Genomic DNA, 25,245 nt, shown 5'->3' with positions numbered 1-25,245 from the left:
TCTATAATAGTTTCAGCTTTTTTCTTTTTAAAATCCTTTCGTCTGTATATTGTTATCATTATGTTTATGAATACCTATCATTAAACAGTGTTCAAATCACAATAAAATCTATTACAGAGTTTAACAATTTTTATTAACTTTTATTAAATTTCATATTTCTTGTTACAGATACATAAATTACGTTGAAAAATGGAGCAGTTCGAGTCACTGCTGACATGCTGCGTGTGCTTGGACCGGTATCGGAACCCGAAGCTTCTGCCATGCCAGCACAGCTTCTGTATGGAGCCGTGCATGGATGGGCTTGTCGATTATGTTCGACGACAGGTAAGAACAATTTTATTTGAAATACAAAAAATGAAAAAAAAGGTTATTTTTACTTAATAATAGGATAAGAGCGGTTAGTGGTAAGAGATGAGATTTTGATAGGTTTTTTTCCCATAATTTAACATGTAATGTAACTATGTAAATAGACATTACATCTGTTTCTTTTAAAATGTTATACATAATACTTATGTGTACATAATAAATTAAAACTGTATATATTAGTGCATTTATTAACGCTTCTTGAAATAACATGAAACAATATGTGCACATAATTAATGTACTTCTTTTCCCACAGGTTAAATGTCCAGAATGCCGAGCAGAACACCGTATCCCATACCAGGGAGTCCAAGGCTTCCCCACAAATGTCACCCTACAGCGGTTCTTAGAACTGCACGCTCAAATAGCTGGAGAACTACCAGATCCCACAGCTGGGCAGGTCATGGAAAGATGCAATGTTTGCTCAGAAAAAGCATATTGTGCGCCCTGTGCCCATTGCGAAAAGAAAGTCTGCGATGACTGCAAATCCGCTCACATGGAAGTTCTCCGTAGGGAAATCACTAGGATTAATAACCAAATTCGACGCGGTGTAAATAGGCTACAAGATATACTTGGTATAGTTGAACGTAATACGTCGAATCTACAAACGAATTGTGCCGCAGTAGCCGGTGAAGTAGATGAAATACACAAGAGGCTGGCTAAAGCGCTCAAAGACCGAACTGATTTTCTACGAAATGAAATCGACCGCTATTTAGCCACAGAACTTAGAAACTTAACTCATCTCAAAGATAATTTAGAATTAGAATTAAGTAACATACAAAGTAATTGTGATCTCGCCGATAAATATATGAATGATGATGTCGAGTGGGAAGATACTGAACTAGTCGATACCAAAGAAATCTTCTTGAAGACTGTTGAATTTTTAAGAAACTTTGATTATGAAGGCGGAGATTATAGCCGTAGGATTAGGTTTATTATGACGCATGATCCAAACCAACTTGTCATGCACGTGGCAAGCTATGGTGAGTTAAATATGAATCAGCCCGGTCATGCAAGCAGTTACTCAAGCCTACAGCCATCAAGTCAAGGCTTGACAAGATCGAAGAGCGACCATCGCCTTGCAACTCAATTCCGCCAACAAGAAGAAACGAAGAATTATTATGAAAATGATGAACCAATTCTTGGCGGAAGAAAATTCGGAGAGCGTCGACCACCGCCACCTGAAAAGCATACAAGAGACTACGGTGCTGCTGATGACTACAGCGGCTACGAATCTGAACATCGGCCATCCCGCCGATTTAGGTCTCGCTTTGTTAGAAGTCATCAACAAGATAATGACTCTGACACAGAACAAACAACACGAAGTGTAAAGGCCGAACAGAAAGAAAAGGAGAAAGAAAAAGTAGCTGATACAGAAGACGCTACCCGTGGACCACTCAGTGGAATATTTAGATTGAGTGATTGTCCGCGAGTAATGCAGCGGATATTAGACGTAGAGAGTGGTAAGAAAAAGGAAAAGAAAGAACCACCACCACCACCAAAACCTGTCCAACCAACACCTCAGCCTCAACGTCGACCGCCGCCAGCGAGACAGCAGAGTGAAGATGATGAAATATCTCGCCTTAAAAGACAAAACAAAGGCGCTGCAACTTCTCAGGAACCAGAAAGGTCTACTCCACGAGCTGCAGAGGAAGAAAGGAACTCTATTACTCGTAAGCCGCCAACACCAGCCCGGGAGGTGAGTTGGGAAGAGGAGACAGATTGATGAAAAAGAAAATGCAGTACTACGTAGAATTTTTTATCATCACCGTTACTAACAAGGAAACCGCCACAGTAAACTAGGGCATTCCAATCACACACTCCACGTTAACTCATAATACATAAACACAACACAACAAATTGTACCGTGCACTTTTGGTGTCAATACCGAATTTCAATATATTTCTCAGGCATCCAGCGACGGTGAATCAGATGAATCTCTTGGTACACTACAACGAAATCAACGAAAGACTACCGCACCAGTAACCAAACCTGCAGCAGTTACACGTAGGCCTTCAGCATCTGAGGCTCCAACTGCGCATCGCGCACCAGCACGAGCCGCTAGTACTGAATCTAGTGCATCCACAGAAAGCTCCGGCTCGGCGGTTAAACATACAGGTGCGATATTAACGATCGCAGAGTTAAAAGCAAAATATAGCACAGATGGACTGCCACCCAAACCAAGCAATCGTTTTTTGTCCGCAGGCAATGAAAGAACAACACCAGCAACCACTAATGGAACAGTCAGCGGCGCTCAACGTGTCCAAAGCAGATTTGTAGGATCTCAGCGACCGACACCTGCTCCAGCACCCGCCGAGCCGGCTCAAGAAGACTCTGACACAAGCTCCGAGGAGGAGACAGATTCGTCAGAGGAGAGTGAAGAGGAGCCTGCCCCGCAAAGGAAGCCCGAGAGTCAAGCGATGGCACGAAGTGATATAGGTCCACTACTTGCACGCAGTACGAATGCCCGTAACGATGCGCAAGACAATAAAACTAAAGACGCCGCAGCACCTGCACAGCCACGTTATCGTACGCGACCTCAGCCAGTTGAAGAGGAAACGCCACGTTATGGAAGTAGTTCTTCCTCGTACAGTAATCGATACGGTAGTAAACCAAAAGAGGAGGAGACGACGTCTTCGTTCGATGATGATTCAAAATATCCCACGGCTCGATCGAGGTATTTAGCACTGAAAGAAAGACGCAATCGTTTAGCGCGGAGTAAAAGTAGTCACAGTGGCTTCGGTGTAGGTGATGACGATGACCAGGATGAACCCGTGTCACCGACAACTGCGTCACCCTCCGCATATTTAGCGGCTCGATACGGCTCCGGCACTACTGGTTCAGAGTTGTCTCGAAGCCGGTCATCGCACGCGCTGAAATCTAGAGAAAGCTCCCCTGAACGACCGGTCGCCGGCGAGAAGGACGGAGCGGCCTTGAGTTCGTGGGCGCGATACTTGAAAAGTAAATACGGGTCTCGAGGAAAAGACCGTGACACAGGAACATCATCGAGCGCATCGCGTCGCCTGTCTCTCGGGCTACCTTTACGCTCAGCAAATGAGCTTGCCAGTTCTGATGACGATTCAAAAAACGCGGCAGGCTCCCCCATCTCCCCTACGGCGGCTACAGCAGCGGTAGCAGGTTAGATAAACGAGTGGCGTGTATATAGGTTTGAGGCTTGTGGAACAGTGGTGTGTCCCGGGAATTTTCATGGTGCTAATACATTTTTCTGTCTTAGGTTTCGCAGCAGCAGGTTCCTCCCCTAGGAGCCAGTATCTGCAGAAACGCCGTTTACAATTCAGCGTGGGGAGTCGGGGGAGCGAACCCGGTTACTTTACTTGGCCTCGTGGTATCGCTGTAGGGCCCGACAACACTATGGTCGTGGCTGATTCATCTAACCATCGAGTGCAGGTAATACAGACTTAATCGTACAAAAAAAAACTAATTACTTGCCTTTTCCATGCATAAATCTATAGCTATCATGTAGGGGTCAAAATTATTACTATGATATGCCTGTAGGCATATAACTTCTAAAAAATAAAAATTATTTTATTACGCAGATATTTATTTCAACTATGCTATCGAGGATTAAAAAATGTTTTTCAGCTTCCTATTGTACTCTTAAAAAAATATCGTTACAACTTACAACATAGCTCCATATAACATCAATAAAATTCATTCAGCTCCTTGTGCTATAAGTGTTATAGCTGACATATTTTTTATGGTGATGATTACATTTTTTTTTTTTATTTCCCACCAGGTGTTCGATTCCAACGGTATATTCGTGAAGGAGTTCGGGCAGTACGGCAGCGCGGAAGGCGAGTTCGATTGCCTCGCTGGCGTCGCTGTGAACAGAATAGGACAGTACATTATTGCTGATCGATACAACCATCGCATACAGGTGAATATATTATAGGTTTTTATATAGGTTAGATCATGTAAAGCTAAGGAAATAATTGTTAAAGTTGATTATAGATAGATTAAATAAGGTGGGTATGTGTTTGCAAGATTTCCCCACTTTAAAAAAAAGTGCGTATGTGTTTAGTTTATTGACGAATAAATGCTAAGAGTATTTCATATGAGTGCTGTAAGTATCATAATTAGATATTTGTCTAATTGGAACAGATATGTTTAATAACTATATTTACTATACAGAAATAGTAAAAGAGCGTATTGACGAACATTCTGTAATAACAAATTAGTGTCAGAAAAATTATATTTCTATCATCAAATTGAAGTATTTGCGATGTTCTAATATACAATTTCTGAATCCTAACGTACAGAGCTTTAAACTTTATTTTCTCCCAAAACCAAACACTTTCCATCTTCTATCAATAATGAAACACGTTCCAATACATTGAAATACATTAAATACGTTCTAATTGTCACGGGGATTCAGATACGTCACATCGAACTGTCACGCACTCAAAACTTTCTGGCCCAATTTACGTGACGGTAGCTTCTGACGTAAATCTGACTGTTGCTGTAGACATACATTAATATGTTGACTTGAAGTACCTAAGTTGTTTTACTTTAGATTGTTCAATCACGCATTAGTAACTTTTGAATTGGGTTGTTTTTATAGGAGTACTATAGAGACGAAGTGGTTTGAACCTAATAACAAAAAAAAGCGATCTATACTAGTTAAAATAACAAATGTATGTATGTATTTGGAACTTTCATAATATCTGTTTTTAGGCAAGCATAAATGTTACAAAATATTTTACACTCACTAGATATAAACTGATTTATTATCATTAAAAAAAAAGAAATTTAAGTACAAAATATATAAAACGCAGTTCCACCAAGAAATAACAACAAATAAAAACAGAACAATTTTACACACAAAAAGAGGCATATTGTATTCAAAAAAGATCGCAAATATTCAATTTCCGCCTTGGCCTGGTAGAAATAATTTCCCAAGTATTCCGATATGTGATGTGAAGCGGATGGAATCTCATATCTCTCGTGTTATCTACATGATTTTGCAAATGTGACAGGCGTTATAACAATGTGAAGGTTATATACAATCTCAGCGCTCGGCTTCGCTTGTTACCAGGGAAAGTCTATCTGTTATTCCAAAGGTCTTATAATATTTGAAGTTATATCAGATGCTACTTCGGTAAATTTTATCTTTATATTAAGTATCTAATTAACGAAAAATTTACATGTTATTAATTCGATCTTGTTATAATGTTTTGCCTGCTAAACTTTAAAAATCTTGCTGTTTTTTCAGAACATCTCATAAATTTTTTAAACCCAATAAATATTGTTTACTTTATGTATTTTTTTACCATTTCAATTCAAAACGCAAAAAGTCACCTTTCCCAACCGTTACATAAAAATGCTCCTACGAACCATATTAGGTATTGATTTTTTTATAAAATACGACTTGAAGCGTCGGTTTCAATACGTCTTACTGAATTCAAACAAAGCTACACCGCTATCTCATATGAATACTGATTATGTATGCATTTCCCAACACAATAGATCTTAAAATATTTCATTTTCGACCAGTACAAAGAAAACTTCATATTGTGCATGTCAGTTTTTGTAAAGAAACTATTGTAAGGCATAAGGAATAAGTTGTATCATCAGAAATAAAATAAATTTACTTTAGCGGCCGTGTTTCTTAATTTAAAATATTTTACTTAGTACAAGAATAAATAGTTAAAATTACATCATCTCATTCAAACGAAATTCAACTTTATTCTGCATTAAACTAAAAATAGAGCCTCATCACGTTATAAGAAACACTTTTAATAATAATATTAAATTAGTACAAGAAGATGACCTTCTAAAATATAAATTTTAATAAATATATATTGTATTATTATTATATATATTGTATATTACACAATATTTAAAGAGTAGGTATTGTCCGTAAATTACCGGTGAGGCGAGTAGCTTCAAACTTAAATTACTCATTAATACTTTACTATCTCATATTATGTACAAAACAATAGAAAGTGATAGAATGTTCATTGTTCATGGTTCTTCGCTAAAACTATTGAATGAAATTAGATACAGTTTCAAGCTTAGGGATAGAGCATCCGACAGATTAATAATTTTATTGCAGTGTAATAGGAACACTGCTATATTATGACTAGTTTATTATATTATTTCAAAAAGGTTGTTTATCCTTATTTCGTTCATTTAAATATGAACTTTGCTATTCAGACATTTTGAATTAGGTCAAAGGTCGATTATTTTAATTATTATAATCAAAGTAATTCAAGAAGCGCGAATGAGCTTCGTATTTCCTGAATTAACAAAATTTACAATGTTAACTTTAATTTACTATCTTCAAATTATTATAATATTCAGAGTTATTAAGAGATCTAAAGGTGTTTCACACGGAACGCTAATTTTTCCAACCCAAAGGAAGGCGCTTTTACCGTCGATAATCAGCAGAAAACAGTAAAGCTATCTAACAAGCCCGTTGCTGTTAAAATAATAAAATAAATCGATACATATTCTTCTCTTTTCTGATAAAGCTAATGGTTATGGTACCTAGGTACCAGTAAATAACTAATGGTTAAGCAGTAAGCTATAAGGCAGTTTAAGTTGATTGCACTTTCTACCAGTAAGCTATAAGGTAGTTAAAGATTGCAACTCACTAATGCAACAAAAACGCAAACTCACGAACAAAATCGCCACATCACAAGCTAGTATGAAACAGCTTAATGCCTGCAAATCCCAGTAGACTGAACTCGAGTGATCGCGTTACAGTCTATTCATTTCCCAAAAGACATCTTGTATTCATATCGCCGTAATTGAAATTACTTGGTGTTCCGTCTTGCTTGTTTGTTTGATTGTTACCGGGAGCGGTCGTTGCTGAGAAATTATGTTAAAAAGCTATTTTTTGACATCCTCAATGTTAAAAAAAATTAAAGTACCACATCTGCAAAAGACAATTTTTAAGATAAAAATTGATTTCAAGAAAAAAAAATACATTAAAAAATAGATTTGCTAATTTAGTATTTATTTTTAAATGAATTTTACCTTATTCCAAACTAAAAGTAACAACTTTAAATGCATTTTCGTGTAGAAAAAGATTTCCCAACCATAACTACATGGGCAAATTTTTATCCCAAAAATCGTAGCAGAAACATAGCATAAATGATAAAACTGTGATAAAACTTTGTATACACAACATCAACTCCATACATTTTGTTCCATATACTTACCCATGCTATTTTTCCCAGGTCTTCGATCCAGCTGGTCGTTTCCTAAGATCATTCGGCAGCCAGGGCACAGGAGACGGCAAATTCAACTACCCGTGGGGCATAACCACGGATGCTCTCGGATTTATTTATGTTTGTGACAAGGAAAACCATAGAGTACAGGTATGTATTATTTTATTCACTATATTTTATGTTAAAAATATCGCGATTTTTTTGTAATTTGTAAAAAGATATATGGATGTATTTAGAAAAAAAAATTGCCTTGGATAGAGAAGAATAAACAATTAATATTAAGTAATAAATAATTAGTTATTCTCAATTGATATAAAGTAGTATTAAAATATTGCTCTACGTATGCAATTCACAAGTTTTAGATATTAAAATTCGTCTTTTGCTTAATATCATACAATAATATAAACGATCCCTTTAGTGTTTGAGCATATGCATGCACACGAGAAAATGATTCAACCTCCATAATATAATCACAGAATACTTAATAGTAGCTAACAATAATATTAGGTAGTTAATCATCGATATAAATACACGATAAATTATTGCACCGACTATACAGGGTGCAGGTACCACTATTGCTATACTAAGCGCGAAGGAACTTGTAGTTTTGCATAAACTTGTGAAACTGATCACTTAAAAAATACTTAAACAAAAAAAATTTTTTGCTAAATTTTTCCTTAAAATTCATGTTTTCTTCTCTGGCTTCGCGCAGCCGGCATATAACGCTTCGCTAATGTGAGCATTTTGTCTATGAAAACATAATCTTAAACGATAGCTGGCGTGCGGGTGGCAAAGTTGGGCGGGTTGCTTGTTAGGGGTGTACACAAAGAGTTTTAAGAATTCATCTATTTGAAAAAAAATGAATCTGGAATTTTTTAAGTATTTTTTACGTACTCAGCGTATGCAAAACTATAACCTCCTTTGAGCTTAGAATACAGACGGTGGAACACTCTGTATAATATTATAAACTATCGATACAACAATTTAATTAAACAACAGATTTCAAGTTATTAGCTTGCATAATTTAATAATAAAAGCTCTTAATGAATTTGTTCAAACACGCTTTACATTAAGCTTATTAGTTATTTCATTTAACTAAACGTATAGAATAATATAACAGCATGGCGGATTTAACAAATTGTCTATGAATTACTGAATATTAGTGAGTCGGTAATTTTCATTTATTTGCATTAGCCATGTTTTTGGCTGGGATTTGTTCAAATGAAAATAAATATCCAATTCATTCGTTGTGTTTGGCAAATATTCATTTGAATTGTTTAATTTTTATTAAATGAATGGAGTATTCAATAGAATTATATGTTACTTTTAAAAAATAATGCTATTAAGTTTATAAAAAAGTTAAGTCTGTCATCTCTTAATATACCTACATACTTACCAAAAAAATTCATAGGTTGAAATTATATTTTACTGTGATGTAGAGTATTAATTTAATTAGATAGTATTGCAATAATATTTTTTACAATCTCGTTGAGAGAGATATAAGGATTTACATTAAATAATTTAAATAAAGACATAAAATGGATAAATATGGATGAATCGTATAATTCACTAAATCAGATATACGTAACTTGAGATAAAAAACAATTGACAAGCGCTTCCCGCCCAATTTTTTTCTCTACAACTAATGAGACTTCATATTATGTTAAAAAAATATAACATTCAAAATTCAAATATTTATGGGTGGCCTGCAACGCAAAACTTTTAGTGTGCACTAGGTATTATCTAATTTTCAATTATACTTCCATATGAGGTAACTTTCCAAATCATCTATAATTATTCTAATACAATACATTTAATAAGAAATACACATGTATACTTATAGGTATTCAAATCCCTTTTACCTCATCTAACCTTCTTGACTGACCTGCCCTCCAAGCCAGAGGTCGTGGGTTCGATTCCCACCCGGGGCAAATATTTTTGTGATGAACATTGAACATAGATTTTTGCTCTGTGCCTGGGTGTTAATTATCTATATAAGTATTTATTTTAAATTATGTATGTATGTTTATCAGCCATCTGGTTTCCATAACACAAGCGAAAGCTTAGTATGGGATCAGATCGTGCAGTGTGTGAAAATTGTCCTGAAATATTTATTTATTTCTAGGTATTCCAATCCGACGGCACATTTGTGGGCAAGTTCGGTTCATTTGGTTCCAAGCTGGGCCAGCTGGAGCACCCACACTACATCGCCGTCTCCAGCACGAACAGGGTCCTGGTCTCCGACTCCAACAACCATAGGATCCAGGTGTTCGACGTAAATGGCAGAGTGCTGTCTTCCTTTGGCGAGGAAGGCTCGGAGGATGGGCAGTTCAAGTTCCCGAGGTATGTTGATTTTATTTATTACTAGTGCCCCGCGGTTTGCCCGCTCCACTACTATCGGTCTTAGCCATGTTGATCGAACCTGTTAGAAGTATTCATGCAAAATTTGAAGTAAATCCAAGCGGTACTTTTGAGTTTACCGTTTAGCCCCAGTAAACAGACAAACAGATAAATATATGCATATAAACAGAAATAAGGATAATGCAGACACATACATTCTATTTTACAAATCGATATTGTCTAAACACACCGGGAATCGAACAAAGGTTAACTCAGTTCCACACTATTTACCAATAATTGTACCCAGGGGATGATAGTCCGATAGAGATTCTGTTAAGGCTACCTTTATTGAAGCTTATTGTAGCGTTTAGAATAAATAAAAGATATATCTCAAATCTATTGGTATTTGAACAAATCTATTCAAAGCATTGAGAAAATAGCTTGTTGTTTGCTACTAAATCTATGAGAATTCAAATTAAATAAGTTAACTTAACTTAACTGGCTGTACCCCGCGGTTTTACTCACATAGCTCCGCTCCTGTTGGCCTTAGCCTGATGATATATAGCCTATAGCCTTCCTTTATAAATAGGCTCTCTAACACCGAAAGAATTTTTCAAATCGGACCATTAGTTCCTGATATTAGCGCGTTCAAACAAACAAACTCTTCAGCTTTATAATATTAAGTATAGATTACATATTGACATACAGACAACTATTGATAACATACAATCACGATTTTAGATATAGTAATCACACATAATAATACCAGCATAATGAGTAATTAATTATATGGCCATGCTGTTCATTTGGGAGCTAAAAGTCACGCAATTAGTTTGCAATCAAATATACAATAGATCTAGTAATTATTTAGTATACTTAGCATTGTATTGATAATTACGGTTTGGTATTAAAATGTGTATTTTGTATGTTTATCGGCTTTGTAAAATTCATTATGCTTGTATTAAACAATCAAATTCGTATTTGGTTTAAATTTTCAAAATTTCTTAAAGTTCTTGAATCTTCTGCTAGTTTCATCAAGTATTAGAATAAATTCTATATAAAATGAAAAATTTATTTAATAATTTTCATTTCATATATGAGGCATAGGTATTATTGCATTGAAGGAACACACACATTCACTCACCAATTCTTTATTTTATATAAGTTTTTATATATAACTAGCGGTCCGCCCCGGCTTCGCCCGTGGTACATAATATTTACGTTTTCTCTACATAAAAACCATCCTCGTACTTCAAGGAGCATAATTGTTGAATCACTAGGGGATCACTGAATTAAAACACTCACACACTTGTAAAAAACCAAACTATATTTATATTACCAGAAAAATACTTATCAAATATTAAAAGTATTTCTATAGCGCGAGTTAATATGCGAGTGAATACACCTAGCGGCATCTGTTGGCCGAACATTGTAACTTCAACCTATGAGTAAACAACTAAACATTCCGCCCACCGAGGACTTGTCCTCCTTATCAACATAAATACTTATATGTGAACAAATTATACAAAGAAAAATGAAGTTACGGTCTTAACACTACAATACATTCTCTGTGAACAGATCTATTACTCGATACAATACAAAAGTATAAATAATAAAAGTAAAAAATAAGAACGAAAATAACTTCTCAACATTACCTAATGTAAAACAAAAAAAAACTTATTAGACGTGCTCAGATCTGCCGCCCACCGTGAAATAACTTGGATACAAAAAAAAATAATCATTTAGGCAATACACAAACTTTACTTAAAGCGCGTTTAAATAGACCGTTCTTACATTTCACAGTAACTACACGAGTGATTTTATCTGGGCCCGGGTGTTTGTCGACGATTTTACCTAATGCCCATTTACAAGGCGGCAGCTGTTCATCTCTTAAAACAACAATATCGCCAATATTTGGTTCAGGAGTTTTAGTGGTCCATTTTTGACGATGGGCCATCGTTACTAAATATTCTTTGGACCATCTTGTCCAAAATTCATTAACCATTTTCTGTACTGTTTTCCATCTCTCTAGATGAGATATGTTTTGGACAAGATGATTTTCATCTGGAATGTTAATGAGGGGTTCTCCGACTAGAAAATGGCCTGGTGTCAGGGGTAGGGGATCGTCTGGATTGTCATTAAGTAAAGTAATAGGACGCGAGTTTAAGCAAGCTTCGATTTGGTGAAGTACAGTAGTAAGTTCCTCGTAGGTTAACGTACTATCACCTATGACCTTACGCAAATGTGTTTTAACGCATCGTACCCCTGCCTCCCACAATCCACCAAAATTTGGCGAATATGGAGGGATGTAATGCCACGTCGTAGATTCGTAAGACAACAAATCCACTAATTCATTGGGATTTTCTTTACGTGCCTCCCGTAACATGCTTTGCAAGAGTTTGTCGGCTCCTACAAAATTGGTGGCATTGTCGCTATATAAATCCTGGCAGTGACCTCGCCTTGATGTAAATCTTCGGAATGCAGCTATAAATCCTTTTGCCGTCAAATCAGAAACTGCTTCCAAATGAATAGCTCGGGTCACCATGCACACGAAAATACAAATGTACCCTTTATAGGCTTTGGAACCACGACCTGGAGAGAAACGCATTAATATAGGGCCAGCGTAATCAACTCCGGTAGATCTAAACGGTTTGCTCGGATTTAATCGAACATCTGGGAGTTCACCCATTATTTGCGTTTTCTGAGCTTTAGAATGACGTAAACATGTGATACAACTTCTATAGAATTTTTTGACACGATCTCGTGCTCTTAGAATCCAATATTTTGCTCTAATAACATTGAGCATGAGTTGAGGGCCTCCATGGAGAGTACGACTGTGAGTATCCGAAATTATTAGTGTAGCCAAATGACTTCTTCCGGGAATAATAATAGGATGTTGTTTAATTCTTCCACCAACTCGCACAATACCTTTTTCGTCCAAAAAAGGCGTGAGTTTGTGAAGAACGCTCTTCTTTGTAACGTAGCCTTTTGATGACAGATGTTTTATATCTTCAGCAAATTCATGGTGTTGAACTTGTTTGATACACATAAATAAAGCCTCGTTCAATTCATTAGATGTTAAGTACTTCGGTAATTTAGATTTTTCTCTATTAAAAATTCTACGACACCATGCCATGACTCTCAACATTTTAAACAACGACGAAAATCTAATCCACTCAAAATCTTCTTCCTTCTGATGTTGAACACAAAATGATTTAGTATTTCTTTCTTCTTCTGTATCTGGTATAATCGGTTGATCGATATCAATTGTAGAATTACACAACCAGTCAGGACCCTTCCACCAAAGTGAGTAATTCTTTAATTCTGTAGATTTAAGACCACGAGAGGCGCAGTCCGCTGGATTCGATTCCGAAGGTACATGTCCCCACTGATTATAATCTAAAATGGTAAGTATTGTCGATACTCTATTGCTCACAAATGTAGCCCAACGAGATGAGTGACCTTTCAACCATGCAAGGACTACAGTTGAATCCGTCCAAGCGTAAGTATTTTCTTTAATTATACCCATGACTTGAGCGACCTCAGACACGAGTTTAGCTGCAAGTGTCGCCCCGCAGAGCTCTAATCGTGGAATGGATATTTCTTTGTCGATAGGTGCAACTTTAGTCTTCGCTGTGATTAAGGTAACATGCACAGATTTGTCAAGTTTATTAACAACTCGTAGATAAATTGCTGCTGCGTATGCAGCTTTAGAAGCATCCGAAAATGCGTGTAGCTCCATATCGCAATCTTTGCTTGTATTAAGCCAGCGTGGAATTACGATATTCTTTAGATCATTCAACTCTTTCCTGAAATTAATCCATTCTATCAATAGGTCTTCTGTCAAATTTGCATCCCAGTCTAATCCTGCTTTCCATACCTTCTGTATAAATATCTTTGCTTTAACTACTACCGGTGCTATCCAACCTATCGGATCATACAATCGAGCTATATCAGATAATACTTGGCGCTTCGTTACAGGATGTTGACCATCTGGTAAATTAATTGTATATTCGAAATTATCAGTCTCTCTATTCCAAGATAATCCGAGAACTTTAAATTGATTATCTGATTTGATGCGTACGGAATCATCACTCATTTTATCTTTACCAATTTTACTTAGAAAGTTGGTGTCATTGCTACTCCACTTTTGCATTTGAAAACCACCAGACTTCATTAGACTATTCATTTCATCGTATATGTGTAAAGCTTCATCTAGATTTTCGCATCCGGTCATTAAGTCGTCGATGTAAAAATCACGCTGAGTAATTTCCGATGCAGTAGGGAACCTGAGCTGCTCTTCCTTTGCTAATGTCTGTAATGTCTTAACTGCTAAATAAGGAGCACAAGCAGTTCCAAAAGTTAAGGTCAATAATTTATAATGCTTGATTGGTTGATTTGAGTCATTTCTCCACACGATCCTTTGATAGTTGGTGTCTTCGTCTTTCACCAATATTTGTCGATACATCTTAACCAAATCACCTATGATACATACACGATGAGTTCTCCACCTCATAAGCAGATGTCTCAAATCTTGCTGTAGTTTAGGACCTATGTGCAGATCGTCGTTTAAAGATACATCATTGACACCTTTCGATGATGCATTAAATACGACTCTCACCTTAGTAGTGTCCTTTTCCTTCCTTACTACAGCGTGATGAGGTAAATAAACTGCCTTGGGGTTATCGATATCTGTCTCTTTAATTTCTATCATATGATTTAGTTCCAAATATTCACCTAAAACTTTTCGGTAATCTTCGTATAATTCTAAATTTTGTTTAAGTCTTCTTTCTAACGCTTTCAATTTTCTTACTGCTATGTCTTTTGAATTTCCATACATGCATTGAGGATCGTCACTAGTGAATGGTAGCTTAACTACAAATCTTCCGTCTGAATTTCTCGTAGTTGTTGCGTCATATAACTCTTCACACTTTATTTCACTTGGCGATAATTTTCTTTCTATACTGTCTGGTTCTGCTTCCATTTCAAAAAACTTCTTTAAAAGCTCGTCGCTTCTTTCTTGAACATGCATAGTTATACTTCTATTTGTTAATCTTTCTGAACTTTGTGGAAGCTTACCCGATAAAATCCATCCTAATGTAGTTTCTTGCGCTACTAGACCCTGTGAATTTTTAAGCACACCATTAAGTAAAATTTCACTGTAAATATCAGCTCCTAAAAGAACGTCTATTTTACCTGGAATATTATAACTTGGGTCAGCTAATGTAAGATTATGTACATCTGGCCAACTGGGCGTATGCAATCTATGAGATGGAATATGAGTAGTCAACGAACTTAAAACGTGAGCATTTACTTGGATTGTGGTAGACGGGTTGTGATACGATTCAATGAATAATGACACCATGTATTTACTCCTAGATAAACCCTCACCAAGACCTGACACCAAACCATTTATGGGAATGCGTGGAAGTCCAAGTAATTGTACAGTTTTCTCAGAAATGAACGATGCTTGTGAGCCTTGATCAAGCAACGCTCTCACTATATGTTTAACACCATTTCTAGAATACGCTTTGATTATAGCTGTGGCGAGAACCACATCATGATGACTATCTCTAGTGGTATGGGCTGACACATGAATGTCAGTTGACAATGGAACGGGGTTCACTTTCGAAAAATGGGCTGAAATCTTAGTCTCAGTTGATGAGTTTGATGGGGATGATTTGTCCTGGTTCTGTGAGTGCTGATTATGCGTAAGAATCTCTTGCGCATTATCCCTTTCGCGATGAAGCAGCGAATGATGTCGCCTTCCACATTTTTTACAGCAGGTTGAATGGCGGCATTTCTTAACAGTGTGAGTAGATGAGAGGCAATTGAAACATAATCTTTTGTTTTCTACTGTGCTTTGACGGGCATTCACTGGCTGCTGAAGAAAGCTTTTACAGCTGTATATAAAATGTGACCCTTCACACAATGCACAAATGTTGTCAACAGATTCCTTATGTTGAATGGAACTATGAAAAGATTTATGTTTAACAACGGGAGTAGTCTGCTGAGACTTTGGTGTATGCTTTACAGCTTCAAACTTTTCCAAAGTTCTAAACCTTGTCTCCAAGAAGGATAAAAGTTGTGACCAAGTAGCCAATTCCTCTGGATTCAATTGACTGTCATGATTCTCCCATAATCTGTGAGTTTCCGCATCCAACCGAGTAACAACAAAATAGACGATAAATGTATCCCAATTATCAGTTTTAATTTTCATGTTGTACAGTGACGTTAAACAAGATGATGTAGTATCAATTAAACTCTTCAATCCAGTTGAAATCTCATGCGTTATCTTCTTTTGTGAAAAAAGCCTTTTCATAACAGTATTAACATTATATTTCTTATTGTCATAACGTTTCACCAATTGTTTCCAGGCTTCCAAATAATTTTGATCCGTTGTAGCATAATTATTCAAATAAGTTGCAGCTTCTCCAGTTAAACTGGATTTCAAATAATGAAATTTTTCAACATTGCTCAAAGATGCATTATTCTGAACAATAGAAATGTGCATGTCATGAAACGCTTGCCAATCTTCATACTTTCCACTGAATGTTTGTAGCTGTATGGTGGGAAGTTTCACTTCTTCTTTAGTTACACTAGGAATATTATTATTGCTTTTAGGTACAATTGCACAGGCATCCTTCAAGACACATTTAAACGTTGTGTAGAATTCCTCAAATTCTTCATATAAATCATCCGAGAAATACTTAGTCTTAGGCTTTTCCGCTGCAGATATTGAAGCAATAATCTTCCGATGACCAGCTTTAAATTCTCTCCATAAGTCTTCCAAATTCTCTAAACGAGTCTCAATATATGATGGTTTAATTCTTTCCTTTGGTGACTTCCGGAAGTTCAGTTCCGCCTTCTTCAATTTCTCAAAAAGGTCATATTGAATTGACATATGTGCTTCCATAATTGTCCAAAATGCAATCTTCTATGTGACAAGCAAAGTATAAGAAATCTTCTAAGTTCAAAATATACTCGACGAAAAAATTCTAAGTCCTTGACATAAACTCGATGAAAAATTCTAAGTCCCAAGCACAGACATCGAAATTTTTCTAAGTGTCCATGAAACTATTGCAAAATTTTCTAAGTATCGGATCACTGCAAAATTTACTAAGTCCAGAGAATATTCTAAGTGTTTGAAGAAATGTTCGTAAATTTTCTAAGTCTTTTATCACTGCAAATTATTCTAAGTCCACAATTTACCAGTCCAAATTCCAATTCCGGGGTTTCGGCACCAATGTTGAATCACTAGGGGATCACTGAATTAAAACACTCACACACTTGTAAAAAACCAAACTATATTTCATATTACCAGAAAAATACTTATCAAATATTAAAAGTATTTCTATAGCGCGAGTTAATATGCGAGTGAATACACCTAGCGGCATCTGTTGGCCGAACATTGTAACTTCAACCTTGAGTAAACAACTAAACAATAATAAAAAAAGAATTATCGAAATCGGTTCAGCCCTTCTCGAGTTATGCGCTTACCAACACATTTTGCGATTCATTTTTATATATAAGATAATTCACGTACAATTAGAATAAAATATAAAAAAATAATTAGGTACTTGAAAATATACGCAACTGAATATTTATGTAAATACTAGCTTTCCGCCCGCGGCTTCGCCCGCGTTTTCAAAGAAAAAACCGCATAGTTCCCGTTCCCGTGGGATTTCCGGAATAAAACCTATCCTATATGTTAATCCAAGTTACCCTCTATATGTTTGCCAAATTTCGTTGTAATCGGTTCAGTAGAATTTGCGTGAAAGAGTAACAAACACACACACACACACACACACCACACACACATCCTCACAAACTTTCGCATTTATAATATTAGTAGGATAATAACAAAAGTCTCTTCCACAATCAACCTTTGTAACATAAAGTATGTAATTCACAATATATTTCCCAGTAGGTACGGCATAGGTAAATCTTGCTATTTTGTACGAACACAGCAGTAACATAAGGCATGAAACTCGTAGTTTTATTCCGTAAGCAACTCACGTTCCCATAAATATGTTCGTTTTCTGACTTATTTCATGGCGATATTTCTGTGTTAGTTTACACGCACGACTTCTTCAGGAAAACAGTGGCAAGAAAAACTTAATACGCAAAATAGATTTATTGGCCGAGTTTTATCCACTTTCTATTTGACTTTTTTAATCTATTAAGTGTCTTCTACCGTTTTTCTTTAATGCAATTAATTAACTTTACAGAAAAGTATAAATATAATGCAAAATCAATATCAAAAGCCAATACTTATAAGAAGTTTGTACTAAATTCAGTCGAAAAATGGGGCGTCCAATAGCCTGCATATTAAATTTTGATGATAAATGTCCCATAACCATCCTCAATTTAAAACCAGACTACACTTGCGCACACTGTAATAAACGTATGACAATATTTTATGAATTCATAGCGAACCACAAATCCAAAGGAAAGCAAACAAATTTTAAACTTTAAAGCGGTCAAGAACGATGTCAGCATAAATCGTAAAACCAATTTTCTTCAAAGCATATTTTATTCAGAAATAGTGTCTCGAGTTTACAGGTCACATGACGTTACATGCATTAAAGAGATTGAAAACTGACGGTGTTTAGTATGAATGTAACTGCAACGCTTTTGTTTTTATCAAATTAAAGTGTACTAAAAACGTATGAATGGCCCTACGAGGAAATGCTCTTTAATTTTAGCTTTTTAGGTAATGTTTAGTTTTAATTATTATCAAGTTTTGTATTGTATTTTAACACATGTTTTATTGTATTGTAAAAAAATATAATTCTATTCTTAACTTATATCTATGCTTAAGGCTTTATTAATGAGATTGAGTATTAAAGGCTAAACAATCGTTTACTTATCATGTTACTTCATACAGATACCACCATAAAAATACACATAACGAATTCTTAGAAAACGTACGATGTTTATCGTATATTTCAAAACATTGAGCTTTTGTTTTTCTCAATATTTAATATAGGTAGGTAAGAGTTTCAAACAGAATTTGCTATAAAAAGCCATTACCACGGAAGTCACGATCTATTCAAACTACAAAGGTTTCAGAGTGACTATGAAGCTTCTATAACACTATTCAATGTTAGGTCTAGCCATTACGAGGAATCTAGAAGTCTATCCACGTTCTGAACCTAAATCAAACCGCAGATCACGCCTAACAGTAGTGTGACATTTCTCAGAAATCGTTTCAAAAAACTAAATATTTACTTGAAAAATATTTTTGCATTTCAGTTTTATATAGAGTACTAATATTAATTTAACAATTTATCTCCATTTATTAAAAATGACGCAGTCTATAGTAAATAACAATGAATTGATGAAGAATGAAATAGAAAATAATTATTGTATCATAGTCATTACTATTAATACTAATTATCCATTGATATTTTCCACCAAGCAACATCTCAATCTATACGCATGAATCTTTCATACCCAAACTTTCATAAAAAATTGGTTGTCTGTAAAGTCGGTTTACTGACGATAGTTGAACGTGACAACGTCCAATTTTGCTTCTTTGTCGTTCGTTCCGCGCTCTCGCTCGCACTTCAAGCCTTACATGGAACGCCTCAGAGCGAGGTAACGCCGCATGAGTCATGTTTTTTCGTGCGTGCACGCGGCTCTATCGAATTATAAGACGTTGTCACGTCAAAAACTTTTCCTTTTAATTTAAAACATCTTCACTCTTGCTTACGCCCATCCAGGTCACTCCCCCAAATTGAACATGACGGTGAAATTCCGTCATTATGTATATCAAAATTCCATTTGGAAGGTCTTAGTGGCGGTATGATAATAGGCTTATACTTTCCAAGGCCCTTAAAGTTACCTCTCAATTGGTGATTGCTAACGAGAAATCGATATGGCGTGTGTCTGTATGGTGTGGAGTGTTGTGTACTGGATGTGGTAATGATAAATATAAAATACGACACGACATAATACAACACAACATAATGCAGCACATTACAAAACAATGCAAGGCAACGCATTAGCACAACACTACATAGCACTATTTTGGTTCTGTAACACAACACAACGGACCGCAACACTACACGTCACAACACAACAAAAGAACTATTTTTGAAGTGAAACTTCTTTATCGGGGTTGGAAAAAAATTTAGTGTAACATTTTTTCGTTACGCGTGACATTTTTCCGTTACGCGCCATCTTTTTCTTATCCCTACCACGCGTGATTCGACGTATTTCTGTAAAGTTGCATATTATAGTAAATTATTTTTTGTAAAATAAGGTCATAAAGAAGTTTCACGTCTTACGTGTGTACACTAATACACGCACACATTTTTTTTTCTACAAAATACTTCTATATATATATGTTATCTAAACTATACATTTTTGTTGTTAAATTGCATCCACCTTCGCTTAATTGTTTCTGATTGAAATTAAACCCAACAGAATAACATAATAATAATCACAAAAACTTATTTCACATCCAGTTTATTTTTATATTTGTGGCTTTGCTTCTCGCGATATTAATATTTAACGCGCTAAATGCTTTAACAAAGAAAACGTCTCCCTATTTCTAACGGTTATTATAGGTAAATTTGAGGGTTTTCTAAGTCTTCATATTGATAATGTTATTGCGAATGTACATTTTTTATTAATAAACGAAACGAATGACGATGAAATCTTATAAGTTATGAAATAAGGAAAATATTTGTTTGACACAAAAAGGAATAGACACATCAAGGATATAAGATTAAAAAAAAATATATTTCGAGAAAAATTATAGGTCAAGGATCAATAATGCATTCAACTCTACTGTTAATCAGAAACTTAAAATATGTTTTCAATAATTCTCTCCAGTTCCTCAGAACTTTTTATTACCAATTTTTAGCATAGATTCAAATACATTACCATTTTAGTTATACCAGCCTACTGAATTCCTTCCCTACATTATATTTATCTAAATAAATAAAATAAGTAAGAAATCACGTACACCAGATTTGAGTTCACTCCGATAGGAACATTTGTGAAAAAACTCTAATACCTACTTTGGATCTTACGTGATAATATGTTTTCCTTTTAAATTCAGGTCTGATCTCTCGAACGTACACACTACAAGTGTTTCAGAGTTTTTATCAGACTAGTCTTAGACTTTTTGAAGTTAGATACTAGACAAGTAAGGTAGTAAGTACACTTAAGAAGTTTCGCGTTTCTTCAAAACACGTATCTTTTTGCGGATTTCATATTTTATGAGAGTTTAAGTGACTTTTTTCCTGTTTAGGTCGTTTACTTCAACTTTATGTATATTGTGGTTTATTATTTATTTTTATATTATAATGTAGTTGACCTCATCTGCTTTTATCTATAGGTACTAATTAATATTATAAATCTGAAGAATTTGTTTGTTTGTTTGTTTGAACGCGCTAATCTCAGGAAATACTTGTCCCATTTGAAAAATTCTTTCGGTGTTAGATAGCCCATTCATCGAGGAAGGCTATAGGCTATATTATTATCACGCTAAGACCAACAGGAGCGGAGCCACGCTGGTGAAACCACGGAGCGCAGCTTGTTCGTAACAAGACACTCACACAACAACACTACCAGTCGCACACAAACAAATCGAAATTGGATCTTTATAAAGCAGGGAATTGAAGCAAGAAAATTAGGGGACACACGGAGAAACGTAGCTCCTAATCCTTAATTATCTATCTTAATGAAGCCGTGTACTAAATCATTAATGTCAATTAACGCAAGTAAATGTTCCCGTAAACTGGAGGTCTTTAACAAGATTCGAAAAATCCTTTTTCAAAAGGGATCAGCCGCCTTAATCCTGCCTAAACCTTTACTTATCCGGAGAATTATGGCTAATCTTCGTTACATTTAACTAGATTTTAAATATTCCAGAGATACTTAATGCGTTTAGTGGATGGTGTTTGTTTTAAATAGATAATAGTCTTTATACAATTTATTTATTTTAATTGATGGTTAGGAAGATGGACAATTATAACTGATAAACAAACAACATACCGTTAAATTTAAATTTTCTATAGTTTATAGTAAAGAAAATAGAGAACTGATAAATATACAATATATCAATAGTTTTAAGTATAGATGTAAAAATAAGCGAATCAAGAGACTATACAGCAGAATTTAGTAAAAAATACATATACTTGGCCTATTCACACCATTTATTTCAAAACTTACTATCCAAAAATAATATTGTCATCTGTTTTCAAAATATCCGCCCCAATATTTTACTTTATAATAAAAACGCTTTCTTTCCAGGGGCGTTGCCGTTGACGACCAGGGCTACATCGTGGTCGCGGATTCCGGGAACAACAGGATCCAGATCTTCCACCCCGACGGGACCTTCCTCAGGGCCTTCGGGTCCTGGGGATCCGGGGACGGAGAGTTCAAGGGCCTTGAGGGTATTGCTGTCATGTCCAATGGCAATATTATCGTATGCGATCGAGAGAATCACAGAGTGCAAGTTTTTTAAAGGTACTTTTGATGCATTTTTATAGATATTCATATAATATGTGTTCCTTAGCATTTTAGCAAACCTATATGTACCATTTATTCCAATTATTCAATGTAGATTGTCTAGATAACTAATATATTTTTAAGTTTGTTGTTAATTCATATAGACTATAAGTAAAATTGAATTGATATCACACAATACTTTTCCAGTAAGAAATTCGAAGTCACACTTTCATAATCATAAAATAATAAATAACAACCAAACATTTTTGGGCATGTGATATTATTTTATGTAGATAAAATTAATTGGATCCTATAAACCTTTTTTTAGGTCATTAAGTTAAGGTGCAAGCTTTAATATTATTAAAAGTCATATTGCGCTTGTTTTAATCCTTTATAAATTTTCTCTTTTTCAGATTCACCGAACTCTATATTCAAGACTACAGTCGGTTATCTAACGTGTTTATATGCTTTGTAAATAAAGGTCAAAGACCTTATTTTATTCTCAAGCCTTGTTGTGCCGTCCTTTTAATATTTTCATATGTTTTCATTTTATTATGTTATTCTAATATAACGCCTTCTGAGCTTTGAAATTCATACTTTTACAATAAATATTAAAAATTCAGAGCAAATTTGATTATGATCAATTTACGTCTTATTTAATAAAATCTTGTCAATATCTCTTTCGCTCTTACAATTTTTGTTGTGAGAGAAAATGACAAAACAATAATTCGCAGTTAATAAAGTTAAGTAAAAGGGAAAACTCAAATTTGTATAGAATCTGGAAGCTTTGTGAAATTGAATAATTTAAATATAATTTGTCCATCTGTCCTATTCTATTATATTCATTCGTGAAAAATACATCTTGCAAAGAACGTACAATTAAAAATATAATAATTAGCTTGCTCATGTTACGGCTAAAACTGGTCGATATAGTAGCATTTACCCTATAGCATGGAAAAATTAATTAACATTACAGATACGCTTTAGTTTCTCTCTGCGCAAATATAAAATTTTATTGTAATCCAAACCCATTGAAGTATCTCCACTTAATTGGCAATTTGATATCGAATCTTAAATTAACGTCCGATAAAATCTTTCAGCTTAATTAAAAGGGATTTTGAACAGCGTTAATCCGGAAGGGAAATTTCATCAAGTTAAATATCATTTTGTTAATTTCCTTTGTATATCTGTTGTAGTCAAACTCGAAGCTCGAGCACTCCTAGGTTGGACTGGTCAAACCTCAGGTCTGGCATTATGACTTTGTCAAAGTCCAATAAATGTAATATTTCTGCCTTTTACTAAACAATTTTCGTTAGTCGTTATGTAGATGAGGCGTCTTATGGCGTGCGATGCCGATGCTGCGTTCGCCTCCGCCCGAGACTGCTGTTGACTTCAGTCAAAGCGTGAAATTCAAATGTATTTCGAGGATTGCCCGATGGCTTTTGCCAAACCTAATATAAACCAGTCCTTCCGCGAAGAGATTGTTTTTCGGGATTTGACTATAACATATCTAATAACTCATTAAGTTCAGTGGCCTAGAACGTTCTAGAATTAATCTGGGGAAGATGCTCTGTATAAAAAGTAATTTGGTTGTAAACATTTTCGTGAATATTGTGTAAAATCTGCTTACGAGTTTCTAATTTGCTGGTGCCTGGTCTTACTTTTTTAAGACAAGAATTATTTCTTATGTCTTTAATATTTTTTTTAATAACTGTTAGCATTTATTGATACCCCACTTTGATAATTACCGTGTCTTAATATCATTTTAATGGTTAATGTTACAATTTTGTATTTTGAGCATTGTGTTTTCTAGTATCTTTTCTTATGTATCGTTTTATATAACATAATCTAGTCATTTTAGTAATAAAAACCAAAGATTGTAATATACTTAAACTTTATTAGCAAATTATTATTGTAATTGCTCTGCAATTGTAGTTAATTTTATTGTTTTAAACAAGTCTTAAGTAAAGCGTTTACTCCAATGTTTAATAGTAATTAACTATCACAAATATTATGCCAAAAAGTAAACCAAAAAACATGAGATTTAATACAATAGAAAGATCATGACTATGCATAATCAGTTAATTTGGCGGTCAGGTCAAATGTCGCGCTAACTTTTTAAACACACAACATAATTTGCTAGTTTTAAATGCTAAAACCACATTTTTCTTGTTTGAACTTTGTAAAAGGAAATTCAATTATTTTCACTCATAATTGTAAAGTGGGACTCAAATATTTCTATAAAATATTCGTAAATTAGAAAACAAAAAACTGATTGTTTTTTGTTTTCTAATTTGTTAATTAATTAATATTAATTAGGCAATATGATTTTAATTTTTCTAATTATGGTAAAAAAATAATGAAATAATAACGAATTTCGATCAATCATAATATTCTCAAGCACTTTCAGAAGAGAAACTTTTCTTTAACATCATAGCAATAACAATAAAATAACTAACTTATATAAGTCACTTATAAGAACTGAATAGCTCTCTAGATGCAAGTGACAAGTACTAAGCACTTAGTACATAACTATGTATAACTTTTATAGTAATATTTGGTCCCACTACACTATTGTAAAAACACGTTTCTAGCTTTTTATAATAATGCGTTGTACTTAAATATCTTATTGATATACAGATTTAATAATAATTTTTGTATTGTTTTAATTTGAATAAAACGATGTGTTTAAGAAAATGTTGTTTTATTTTTTTTTCATAATTTATGACATATCCCCTTTTTTATTATTATGGTAAGTGCTAAAATCTCTTGCACTGATGGATTTTTTTGTAAGTAAATGATAATAAAGTTTTCTTAAAATGCTTCATGAGAAATTTTAAAGAATAGAAAAATCGACCATAATGCGGGATTAGAAACCCAT

The 25,245-nt window shown here is 34.6% G+C and overlaps 1 protein-coding gene across 4 annotated transcripts in view; it reads left to right on the top strand.

Annotated features, from left to right (window-relative positions):
• Window positions 1-24,620, top strand: part of tn (tripartite motif containing protein thin) — a 98,910-nt gene extending 74,290 nt beyond the window's left edge. For 3 of the 4 annotated variants that reach the window (XM_090108561.1, XM_090108562.1, XM_090108560.1), the window contains 9 exons: window positions 169-324; window positions 620-2,059; window positions 2,271-3,498; window positions 3,596-3,768; window positions 4,118-4,258; window positions 7,566-7,706; window positions 9,682-9,899; window positions 22,167-22,382; window positions 22,778-24,620. In XM_090108561.1, coding sequence (XP_089964687.1) covers window positions 190-324; window positions 620-2,059; window positions 2,271-3,498; window positions 3,596-3,768; window positions 4,118-4,258; window positions 7,566-7,706; window positions 9,682-9,899; window positions 22,167-22,380 — 3,690 coding nt within the window. In that variant the 5' untranslated portion in view covers window positions 169-189 and the 3' untranslated portion in view covers window positions 22,381-22,382; window positions 22,778-24,620. The remainder of the gene's footprint in view (window positions 1-168; window positions 325-619; window positions 2,060-2,270; window positions 3,499-3,595; window positions 3,769-4,117; window positions 4,259-7,565; window positions 7,707-9,681; window positions 9,900-22,166; window positions 22,383-22,777) is intronic. The other variant, XM_090108563.1, reaches the window with a different exon arrangement.
• Window positions 24,621-25,245: the final 625 nt, after the last annotated feature.

The sequence above is a fragment of the Colias eurytheme genome, chromosome 13, assembly GCF_061535395.1.
Source record: "Colias eurytheme isolate Ceu_HAF_F1 chromosome 13, ilColEury1 Martin Lab GWU primary, whole genome shotgun sequence".
Taxonomy (NCBI): domain Eukaryota; kingdom Metazoa; phylum Arthropoda; class Insecta; order Lepidoptera; family Pieridae; genus Colias; species Colias eurytheme.
This window is presented reverse-complemented; position numbering and strand designations above follow the sequence as displayed.